Here is an 11,346-nt window from a genome sequence, read left to right on the forward strand (position 1 = left end):
TCCTCCCTTTCTCTCTCCCCTTCCCCTTCCTCTCCTTACTCTTCTTCCTTTTCTTCTTCTCCAAAGAGGCAGTCAGGGGGGAGAGGCACCAGTTCTGCTATCTTTCTGGGGCCAGTGGGGAAGGCCAAAGTGCAGAGAACAAAACACCCAACAATAGAGGCAAGTTACTTGTTGATTTTGGAAAGGGAGAGAGGGAGGAGTTGAGTGGTGTGGTGTGGTCAGCTACCTGTTGGTCTTTGCCTAACCCCAAGCCTGCTCCCTTGCTTTGCTTCTCTTTTTCTTACATAGCAAGAAAAGATTGGAGAAGTCATTTCTCAGTGATTCTTGGGACATGAATTGTTTAAGAGCAATTGTCTCTTACTAAATCTTGGAACATGAATTGTTTAAGAGCAACTCTCTCTCTCTCTTACTAAATCTTATTAACTTGTTGAATCAGATAGATGGAAGTTTATGAAACCCTATTCTGTGTCTTCTATGCTATATTCTATCCATCTGCCTGAAGAATGGTATATTCAAATGTGAGAAAGCATCAAGAATAATGTAAAATAGACTATAAAGTTAAGAATTAAGATAGAAGCGACTCAGGAGGCTGAGATCTGAAGATTATGGTTCAAAACCAGCCCAGGCAGGATTAACTGCCAATTAACTACTGAAAATTTAAAAAGCCAGTAGTAGAACTGTGGCTCAGTGGTTGAGCACTAGCCTTGAGCACAAAAGCTCAGACAGTGCCCAGGCTCTGAGTTCAAGCCTCAGGATTGGTGTGTGTGTGACACACACACACACACACACACACACACACACTGATAGTGGAACTCAAACTCAAACTCAGTATCTGATGCCCATTGGCTGACACTCTACTACTTGAGCCACACCCTCCAGCCCCAAGATAATAGTTTTTATTTTATTATATTTTGGAGTTACTGTCTGTATTAGGTAATTTCTTTCTTTTTTTGTTGTTGTTGTTGGTTGTGGGGCCTGAACTCTGGGCTTGGGTGCTGTCCCTCAGCTCTTCAGCTCAAGGCTAGTGCTCTATCACTTGAGCCACAGCACCACTTCTGGCCTTTTCTGTTTATGTGGTGCTGAGGAATTGAACCCAGAGCATTGTGCATGTGAGGCAAGCACTCTACCACGGAGCCACCTTCCCAGCCCCCCTCTCTCTCTTTTTTTGATAATAATTTTTAGAAATGATAAGACATTGGGTGAAGTTTCTGTCCGTGCTGGGCAATACCTGGATGGACCAGGAGGGGGAGCAGAAGAGTCATGGCTGGCGCCTGCAGTAGTTCTAACAGACTCTGAGATGGCACTGTGAGGCAGAAAGGCAGCAATGTGTTTCTTCCACTACTGGCCTTTGAAAGTGACCTTGCGTGACATCAGAGATGCCACTCTCACACCAAACATCCTCTTCTGGCATTAAAGCTTCTGGTGATTTATTTTTCTTGGCTTCCTTACTTCCTCCCTTCCTCCTCCCCTGCCCCCACTCATGGGGCTTAAAGTCAAAGCCCGGGTGCTTGCTTGTCTTTCAGCTTTCTTGCTCCAGGCTAGCACTCTGCCGCTTGAGCCACGCCTCCGCTACCAGCTTTTTGCTGCTCCCTTTGCACGGGTGGTGTGCACAGACATCATCAGACCCCAGATATGAATTAGACAAACAACCTTCCCTCAATAAATAAGAACTGATTTATTTTTTTTATTACTCTTTGCAACATAAAAATTCCCTTTCTGACATCCCATTTTGGAAGCAGCCATCTTCTTAGCAAGGTCAGCAATCTGGCCTATTTCCTCTTCCCATCTGGTCCCCTCCCTTCCCCCCTCATTTTGGCCCTCCCCACTCTGCTTTTCCCTCGGTCCCCCTACCCCCCATCCTCATCTCTTCCAACACCCCCCTTGCACATCCCCTGGGGCTCAGCGAGGCTGGAAGCTTAAGGTATAGGTGGGTGGGATGGTGGCAAAGCCCACATATTTGGGGGACACGTCTATGTCATGGGGAGCCTGCGTGGGCTTGAAGCGGAAGTTCTGCATGATGGTGGTGAGGAAGAGAAAGAGCTCCATTTTAGCCAGGCCATCTCCTAAACAGTACCGCTTTCCTGCAGAGGAGAGGAGAGAGGGTAGGGGTGAAGCCAACTCTCTCTCTGAGATGTCACCCCCAAACCCCTAAATTCCCAGCTGAATTGTCTAAGGGATGTGTGTGTGTGTGTGTGTGTGTGTGTGTGTGTGTGTGTGTGTGTAAAATTCTTGCCTGTGAGACTTTCTATGAAGGCTCTCATTCTTTCTGAGCCTCAGTTTCCTTAGTCCATGAGGAGGCTGGGCAATTTCCTTTAGCTTTTCCCCTCAAAGTTGGCTCCACTTACAGTATATTTTTTTGGTCAGTTGTAGAGCTTGAACTCGGGGTCTGGGTGCTGTCCCTAAGCTTTTTCACTGGAGGCTAGGGCTCTACCACTTTAAGCTATAGCATCGTTTCCAGTTTTCTGGTGGTTTGTTGGAGTTAAGAGTCTCAAAGACTTTCCTGCCTGCGCTGGCTTTGAACCACAATCCTCAGCTTTCAGCCTCCTGAGTAGCTAGAAAGGACAGGTGTAAGGAGGAACTTCCAAGACGGAGAAAGGTATTAGTGAGGCTGTCGCTCAGTAAGAGGGCTAGCCCACACAGCTGTGAGCCATGAGCTGGTGGCCAACGCTGGTCACTCACCAATGGAAAAGGGAACAAAAGCATCACTCTTCTTAAACTGTCCTTTGTCATCCAGGAAGTGGTGAGGGTTGAAATCCTGGGGGTTGGAGAAGAACTTGGGGTCTCTCAGCACAGAGCCCAGCATGGGGAACACTTCCGTACCCTGAAAAGAAGAGGAGCAGGGAGAGTGAGATATGCAGATGGAAAAATGAATGTGCTGAAACTCCCCTTGGACAATGGTAGGAGGGGCCAGGAAGTGGAATTGTGGGAGTGGAGGGTGGAGCATGTTTGGTGGCTAACTGCAGAGATGAGTCTCACGGTAGTGGTGCTGTGGCTCAAAGTGGTAGAGTACTAGCCTTGAACAAAAAGAGCTCAAGGACAGTGACTGTGTCCTGAGTTCAAGCCTCAGGAAGCCTATGAGTGACAGGCTTGATTCACCAGGACCTGGATTTCTATCTCTTGATTTAGGAAGATTCAAGGCAAGGCTTGGATCTGAGCAGGGGAAGTTGGGGGCGAGGTGGGGTTTCAGGAAGCTAGGATACAGAAGTCTCTCAGTAGGAAAGAAGGGACATGGAGGTCAAGGAAGTTTTTGATTAAGATGGGAAGCCAGGGAGTCGTGCATGTTAGGGATTTGGGGTGCTGGGGTCCCAGGGGCGGGCAAGTGGCACCTTGGGCAGGAAGAACTCCCGGAACTTGGTGTCCTTGGTGACCCTGCGGGCCAGCCCCATGGGGATCATATCTGCAAATCTCTGGATCTCATGAATCACAGCCTCCGTGTAGGGCATCTTTGCTCGATCCTCAAACTTGGGCTGCCGGTTTTTGCCAATGACCCGATCAATCTCTTCATGGACTTTGGCTGGGGGTGGGGAAAGGGGAAATGTGTTTAGATACCTGAAGTCTTTTGTTGTTGTTGTTTTGTTTGTTTGTCATTTGTGGGGTTTGAACTCTGCACCTGAGCGCTGTCCCTGAGCTCTTCAGCTCAAGGCAAGTGCTCTACAACTTGAGTCACAGCGCCACTTCCGGTTTTCTGGTAGTTCATTGGAGATAAGAGTCTCATGGACTTCCCTGCTCTGGCTGGCTTTCAACTGTGATCCTCAGATCTCAGCCTCCTGAGTAGCTAGGATTACAGGCGTGAGCCACTGGTGCCCAGCTGATACCTGAGGTCTTTGAAGCAGGGATGAGGGTCAAAAAAATTAAAAGTGCCAGGCATTGGTGCCCTGTCCTAGTTCCTCAGGAAGCTGAGGATCAGGGGCTTAAAGCCAACCAAGGCAGGAAAGTCCATGATACTCTCATCTCCAATGAACCACTAGAAGTGTAGCTGTGGCTCACGTGGTAGATTCTAGCCTTGAGTGAAAGGGCTCAGAGACAGCACTTAGGCCCTGAGTTCAAGACCCACAACCAACAAATAATAAAAAGAGAGAGAGAGAGAAAAAGAAAGAAAGAAAGAAAGAAAGAAGGAAGGAAAAGGAAGAAAAGAAAGAAAGAAGGAAGGAAGGAAAAGGAAGAAAAGAGAAAGAAAGAAGGAAGGAAAAAAGAAAGAGAAGAAAGAAGAAAAACTAAATGCAGGCCTTGGGACAATGAATGATGGGCATAGAGCTCAGCATTCATTCACAGCAGCTATTGGCCATTAGCTCATTGTTCTGTCGGTATTGAGGGAAGAGTCTTAAGGGTGTGGTTTGGAGAAGGAGGCAGTGGGGTCTTCTGTCCTTCAGATCAGCAACTTACTAATCAGTTCAGGTAGCACCAATTTTTTTTGTAAGTTGTGGGGCTTGAGCTCCGGGCCTTGGTACTGTCCCTGAGCTCTTTAGCTCAAGGCTAGCATTCTACCACCTTGAGCCCTTTAGCCAAGGCTAGCACTCTACCACCTTGAGCCACAGCTCTACTTCCAGTTTTCTGGTGGTCCATTGGAGATAAGAATCTCATGGACTTTCCTGCCCAGGCTGGCTTTGAATCATAGTCCTCAGATCTCAGCCTCCAGAGTAACTAGGATGACAGGCATGAACCACCACTGTCCAGTTACCAATGTTTTCATAGCTGACTTTAACAGCTAAATCTACAATCTGACTCTCTTGTCTTGATTAGAGCAAAGCCCATGAGGGTCCAGGTTCTTGGACCCTCAGAACATTGCAGCTGACCTAGGGGAGCTTTTAGGGCCAGGGCTCCCCATCTCCCACTTCTCTGTCCCTACCTCTGCCAGGCCTTACCCTCCACATTTGGATATTTCATGAGCAGCAGGAAGCCATAACGCAAGGTGGTGCTGACGGTCTCCGTGCCCGCAAAGAAGAGGTTCAGTGTGGTGAGCACCAGGTTCTTCATGTAGAATTCTGTGTTGGGGTTCTTCTTCTCCTGTGGGGAGAAAGGCCCTCAAGTTTACCCTGCGTCCCATGCCTTAGAAGGGTCTTCTGGAAGGTTCCCTTGGGGTCTACTTCTGTAAAGTCCAGGTGAAAAATGAATCTGCCAGGCTCTGTCCAGTTTGCATAATTTTGCCCATGAGGGCTAGGAAGGTGGCTCAGTGGTAGAGTGCTCATCTTGAGCTGAAGAGCGGAGGGACAGTGCCCAAGCCCAGAGTTCAAGCCCCATGACAGACATAAAAGAAAGAGGGGGAGGGCTGGAAGGTGGCTCAGTGGTAGAGTGCTTGCCTCACATGCATGAGGCCCTGGGTTCGATTCCTTAGCACCACATAAATGGAAAAAGCCAGAAGTGGTGCTGTGGCTCAAGTGGTAGAGTAATAGCCTTGAGCTGAAGAGCTGAGGGACAGCGTCCAGGCCCAGAGTTCAAGCCCCACGACCGACAAAAAAAAAAAGAATTTTTCCCAGGATTCTGCTGCCCAAAATGCACCTCTCACCATCGCATAGCTGACTCTCTGGTTGATTGGTTGGTTGATTGATTGATTTTGTTGGTCCTATGGCTTGAACTCAGGAACTGATCACTGTCCCTGAGCTCTTTCACTCAAGGCTAGCAGTCTACCACTTTGAGTCAAAGCTCCACTTCTAGTTTTTGAGATAAGGACATCACAGACTTTTCTGTCCAGGCTGGTTTTAAACCATGATCTTCAGATCTTAGCCTCCTGAGTAGCTAGGATTATAGATGAGAGCCACCAGCGCCCAGCTGTTTTTTCTTTCTAAGGTTAGAGACTGAGACTGAAACTTGGTACCTGATGATTTTGCTCATTGGCTGGTGCTCTACCAACTGAGCCAGGCCTCCAACCCCTGATCATCTGATTTGTGTGTGTGTGTGTGTGTGTGCCAGTACTAGGGCTTGAACTCTAGACCACTCCTCTCATTTGGTGTGGTAGCTTCAAGCACCAGCCTCAGAGACAGACCAGGAGTAAGCCAGATGGCACAGCTTCCATTCTATGTGAGCTCAGGCAGATCATCAACACTCTCTGTGCTGCGATTCCTCATTGTGATCCTAATATAATTTCATTCAACAGCTATGATGGGTATTGGTGGTACATGCCTGTGATCATAGCTGATCAGGAGGCTAAGCTCTAAGGATTTGCTGTTTGAAGCTAGCCTGGACAGGAAAGTCTGTGAGACTCTTATCTCCAGTTAACAAGCAAAAAACCCTGGAAGGAGAGCTGTGGCTCAAATGGTAGGGTACTAGCTTTGAGTAAAAGAAGCTCAGGGACAGTGCCTATACACACACACACACACACACACACACACACACACACACACGACACACACACCTACACAAAAGGTTCTTATGGGCACTAAATAATGCCTAGCATAGCCAGGCACTGGTGGCTTATGCTTATAATCCTAGTTACTCAGGAGGCTGAGATCTGAGGATCTTGGTTTGAAGCTAGCCTGGGCAGAAATGTCCCCATGAGACTCTTCTCTCCAATGAACCACTCAAAAGCCAGAAGTGTTGCTGTGGCTCAAGTGGTAGAGCATTAGTCTTGAGCAAAAGAGCTCAGGGACAGCACCCAGGCCCTGAGTTCAAGCCCCACAACAACAACAACAAATGCCTAGCATAGATAATGAAGTAGAGTTGGTTGCGATTATCTTCTCTGTGGATGAGGGCTCTGTAGATGAACACCCATGTTCATTATGATCAACATTGAGGATAATTTATATAATTCACATAGTTCTCTTCTCCACCCCAGCCCAATCTGAGTCTCCTCTGCACAACATTGAACTTCCCTCCTTCCCTCTCCGTCCACCTCCAGCACGAACCTCCTGCATGCGAATGAGAAAGGAGTCGATGAAGTCTCGCGGGGAGTTGGGGTCCAGGGTGCGCTGGTTCTGTTCCACCTTCTTGGTTATGAAGTCCTCCAGCCCCTTCAGTTCCTTAAAAGCCTGTTGCTGTGGTCCTGGCAGATGCTTCATGATGGAATAGAACATCTCATAGAGCTGGGGTGGGGGAGAGGGGTGGAGAGAGAAAGCAGAGAAAAGACAGACATTCACCAGGTGGTGTAGCGCATACTGGGAATCCCAGTTACTCTGGAAATGGAGTCAGGAAGGGTTTCATTTGAAGCAACTATACCTCACATAAATGAGTGAATAAATAAAATAATGAGTGCTTACTTAATATGCACAAGGCCTGGGTTCAATCTCCAATAGAACAAGGGCAAAATCACACCCCTACCCCAAGTGTCACTGCCCTCCCCAGGCCATGGGGTCCCCATCTGCCATTCTCCTGCCTCCAAGTCCCCCTCAAAACCAGCCCCCACCTTTTGTACATCTGAACAGTTATGTCAGGACCTAGAGCAAGTGTCTAATATGCAGGTCTCTGAGGACACATGGACATTTCCACCATGGCCTGAAAACAGAGCCTGCTGGTAAAAGCGTGGGCACCACTACCCACTCGACTCCTGGGCTGTGAAGTGGCACCAAACCAACTGAATGGTCTCTGACAGATGCACACTGCCCAGTCCTGGGCTCGTGACTGTGTTGCCACTGCCCGGGTGCTCTACCTCTTGAACCACAGCTCCACTTTATAGCTTTTTGCTGGTTAAGTGGACATAAGAATCTCACAGACTTTCCTGCCCAGCATGTCTTCAAATGTTGATTTTCAGATCTTAGCCTCTGAATAGCTGGGATTATAGGCTTGAGTCATTGGCTTTCAGGTTTGTTTTGTCAGCTGTGGGGCTTGAACTCAGGGTCTGGGCACGTCCCTGAGCTCTTTTGCTCAAGGCTAGCACTCTACCCATTTTGAGCCACAGCTCCACTTCTGATTTTCTGGTGGTTAATTAGAGATAACAGCCAGAGACCTTCCTGCCTGGGCTGGCTTTATACTACAATCCTCAGATCTCAACCTCCTGAGCAGCTAGGATGACAGGAATGAGTCCTGGCTATTCTCAAGTTATGTTTCTGACCTGGATTTTGCTCATAGAGTCAGGGCAGGGCGTAGCGTGGGTTACCTGCCCAGTGGAGGTGGCTGTGAACTGGAAGCTGCCCAGCATCATTCGCAGGAGAGACAGGAACTCCTTGTCCTCATAGTCAAAGCGGTCCCCAAAGACAATGGAGCTGATGACATTGGAGACCGTTCTGCTCAGGTAGAAGGTGGGATCTATGAAGGTGCCTGCAGGGTGGAGAGTGAGGGTTTTATGAAGGTATGTGCAGGGGGGAAGGGGAAAGTCTGCAGGGGTGGAAGGGGTTTGCCTGCAGGGGTGATGGGCAGGGCATCTATAAAGACCCCTGCTGGGATGGAGGGTCTATGGAAGGGCTTACAAGGTTGGAGGGTGAGGGGACTGAAAGAGTAGAGGTGGGAGGGTGGTCTGCAGAGGTGGAGAGTAGGGTTCTGCAGGGGTGGAGGTTGGGGTCTGCAAGGGTAGAAGGTAGAGGTCTGCAGGGGGGAGGGTGAGAGGTGTGAGAACCAGAGGGAAAGAAGTCCTATCCTGGGCTGACATCACCACACAAGCCAAGCTGCTTGAGAGGGGTGTGGCATCAAAGGGAGCTGTTGGGCAGAGGGCAGGGCACCAGTTATATATATATATGTGTGTGTGTGTGTGTGTGTGTGTGTGTGTGTGTGTGCACATACATATGGGACAGAAAGAGAGACAGGCTGCAAGAGGCACTTTCCAGAGCAGAGCAGTGCCCAAGCCAGTGGAGAGGCCTAAGAAATGCCTGGGCCTGGGGAGGGGCATGTGGAGAGGAGGAAGCCTGTGGAGAGGCCAGGCCTGCTGAGAGACCTGAGGAGAGGTGAGGCCTGTGGAGAGGCCTGAGGAAAGGAGAGGCCTGAGGAGTGGCAAGACTGATGGAGAGGTGAGGCCTCTGGAGCGGTGAGGCCTGAGGAGAGAAGAGGCCTGCTGAGAGGCCTAAGGAGAAGAGGAAGCCTTCAGAAAGGTTAGGCCTGCTGAGAGGCCTGTGGAGAGGAAAGGCCTGAGGAGCAGCAAGACTGGTGGAGAGGTGAGGCCTCTGGAGTGGTGAGGCCTGAAGAAAAGAGAGTCCTGCTAAGAGGCCCGAGGAGAGGAGAGGTCTGGAGGAAGGAAGAAGAGAAAGAAGCTCTTCTTCTTGGATGTTGCAGCTGTTCCTAGTTCTAAGGTAGCTTAGGACAAGGCAGTTGCAGACTGACTAATAAAACTTCTTTGTCACCCTTAATCATGCCTTCATGGATTTTATTGCACTGAGGTCATAACAGGGGTCTGCAGGGGTGGAAAGCAGTGGGGGTTGGGGAACCAAACTGGGTGATCAACCTCCCCTTCCTCCCCCTGCCCTGTCCACACCCACCATGCGTGTCCCGTAGTGCCTGGATGAGGAAGCCTGCCTCCTCCTGGATGCGCTCCTCGATGCCTCTCTTGCCCAGTCCAAAGTCCCGCAGCGTGGTGATGGAGAAGCGTCTCAGCTGCTTGGCCCGCTCCCCATTGCTGAAAGCCACTCCTGAGGAAGGCGGGGGGGTGTCAGACCCAGGTGATCCATAGAATATGGGGGGACCCACAAGGTACCCCTGGGAACACTGCAAGAGCAGGGAGGCCAGAAGGCCAGGTTGTACAGAGGACAAGAGAAGGAAACCCTATAGGTAAAAGAGACAACACTAAGGAGCTAGAAAAGAAAACCTCAGACTCAGCGTGCCAAAGATCTGCAGATCATCAGAAAGAGACAGAGAAAGGAGACAGGCCAAGACACAGCGAAGGGGAGACAGCCTCCCACCTCCCCCAGGCACAGAGATGGGCCAATGGAGGGAGTTGGAAAGGGGAGAGGAAGATGGAGGGGAGAGGCGGACAGAGGGGAGGTGACTTGAAATGAAGTGAAAAACAGTGAATGATTTTTGTCCACAGAGAATGGGAAGGCGAGGTGGGAAGATGCCGGGAGGACATGAGGCAAGGCAGAAACTTGAAAGATCCAGAGGAGAAAGGCTGGGGAAACTGAGGCCACACATCCCTTTACACGATGACATCCACCCCGCTCACCATAGCCTTTGAAGAGCCAGTCGAAGGTGGCCTGCTCCCCGCGCCCGCTGAACTCTTCAGCCTGGTCCACCAGCGCCTCCTTCACGGCCTCCTGACCACACAGCACCACGACCCGCCGAGGGCCCAGGTAAACCGTGAACACTGGACCGAAGCGATCACTCATCTGGGGGAAGGGTGAGTGGGAATAATAATTTAAGGAGCCAAGTACCAAGGTGTATTGGTTTTGATTCCCCCCCAAACTCTGGCCAAGTCAACAGATTGAGTATCCCCATACGTCATATTTTCCTGCTCAGAAAATACATATGTACGTATGCACGCGCGCGCACACACACACATACATCTATTTTTATTTTTGGATTCCTATCCTGGAGCTTGATCTCAGGGAATGGGCTCTGTCCATGAGCTCTTTTTCGCTCAAGGCTAGCGCTCTGCCACTTAGAGCGACAGCCCCACTTCAGGTTTTCCAGTGGTTCATGGGAGATAACCGTCTAATGGACTTTCCTGGCTAGGCTGGCTTTGAACTCAGATGTGAGTCATCTAAGTAGCTAAGATGACAGATGTGAGCCACAGTTCCTGGCTAGAAATTGGCTTCTAAAGGTACCCTCACCACTCCCCACTGTCCAAGAAAAAAAAATTCCCCATTTAAGACTCTGGCTTGTCCAGTCCGTGGCCAGTGCCCAGTCAATCTGGGCAGTTCCCTCCCACCACCCCATCCCACCCATCTCCCATCCCCAATGCACCTTCATGAGAGAGTTGTACATCTGCTCCGTGTTGAGCTGCAGATAGTTTCCAATGAAGGGCAATGGTGTGGGGCCTGGAGGCAGCTTTCCTGAGAGCTTCCTCTGCCGCCAGACAGACATCAACACCATGACAGTCAGACAGGTGAGCACAGCCACCAGCAGCATTCCTGAGGCCAGCATGGTGGCAGTCAGGGTGCCAGTCAGATGGTGGTGGCTGAGCAGGTGTTTGGGCTGCCTTTATACTCTGTGGAAGGCTGGCCTTTGGCCTTAATTGCATAACTGTCTCGTTTTCTTTACACGAGACCTCCTTCCTCCCTTCTCCCCTACCATGCACCCCACCTAGTTTGAGATGTAGCCAGTGAGCTGGGGAAGAGAAAACCTCAGAGATTAACTGGGAGCAGGTTGGGCTGGTGGCATTCGAGGAGAAAGTACCCCAAGATTGTGGATCTGTTACCTTCAAAATCTTGGATAGGGTTCCTGGAGCTTTAGACAGAGGGTCTTTTAGACCAAGGGACCCTGAAAGTATGGATGGATTTTTTTTTCCCCAGTACTGGGGTATGAACTGAGGGCTGGGACACTGTCCCTGAGCAT

General features: G+C 50.0%; 1 protein-coding gene across 1 annotated transcript; it reads right to left on the bottom strand.

Moving 5' to 3' along the window:
* Positions 1-1,831: 1,831 nt before the first annotated feature.
* On the bottom strand, positions 1,832-10,935 carry LOC106001828 (cytochrome P450 2A5). Its single transcript, XM_013036792.1, has 9 exons — positions 10,756-10,935; positions 10,016-10,178; positions 9,336-9,485; positions 8,027-8,187; positions 6,840-7,016; positions 4,863-5,004; positions 3,327-3,514; positions 2,680-2,821; positions 1,832-2,081 (listed from the first exon to the last, which is right to left on the bottom strand). The coding sequence occupies exons 1-9, from the start codon at positions 10,933-10,935 to the stop codon at positions 1,900-1,902; spliced, it is 1,485 nt and encodes a 494-aa protein (XP_012892246.1). The 3' UTR covers positions 1,832-1,899.
* Positions 10,936-11,346: the final 411 nt, after the last annotated feature.

Source organism: Dipodomys ordii, unplaced genomic scaffold, assembly GCF_000151885.1.
Source record: "Dipodomys ordii isolate 6190 unplaced genomic scaffold, Dord_2.0 Scaffold467, whole genome shotgun sequence".
Classification (NCBI taxonomy): domain Eukaryota; kingdom Metazoa; phylum Chordata; class Mammalia; order Rodentia; family Heteromyidae; genus Dipodomys; species Dipodomys ordii.

Bases quoted from the DNA above. Each gene is read 5' to 3' on its own strand.
- LOC106001828 (XM_013036792.1), bottom strand. From the start codon at position 10,935: ATGCTGGCCTCAGGAATGCTGCTGGTGGCTGTGCTCACCTGTCTGACT. The intron at 7,017-8,026 runs GTAACCCACGCT...CCCCCACCCCAG, and splicing joins CAGCCACCTCCACTGGGCAG to CTCTATGAGATGTTCTATTC. The intron at 3,515-4,862 runs GTAAGGCCTGGC...CCCCACCCCCAG, and splicing joins GAAATATCCAAATGTGGAGG to CCAAAGTCCATGAAGAGATT.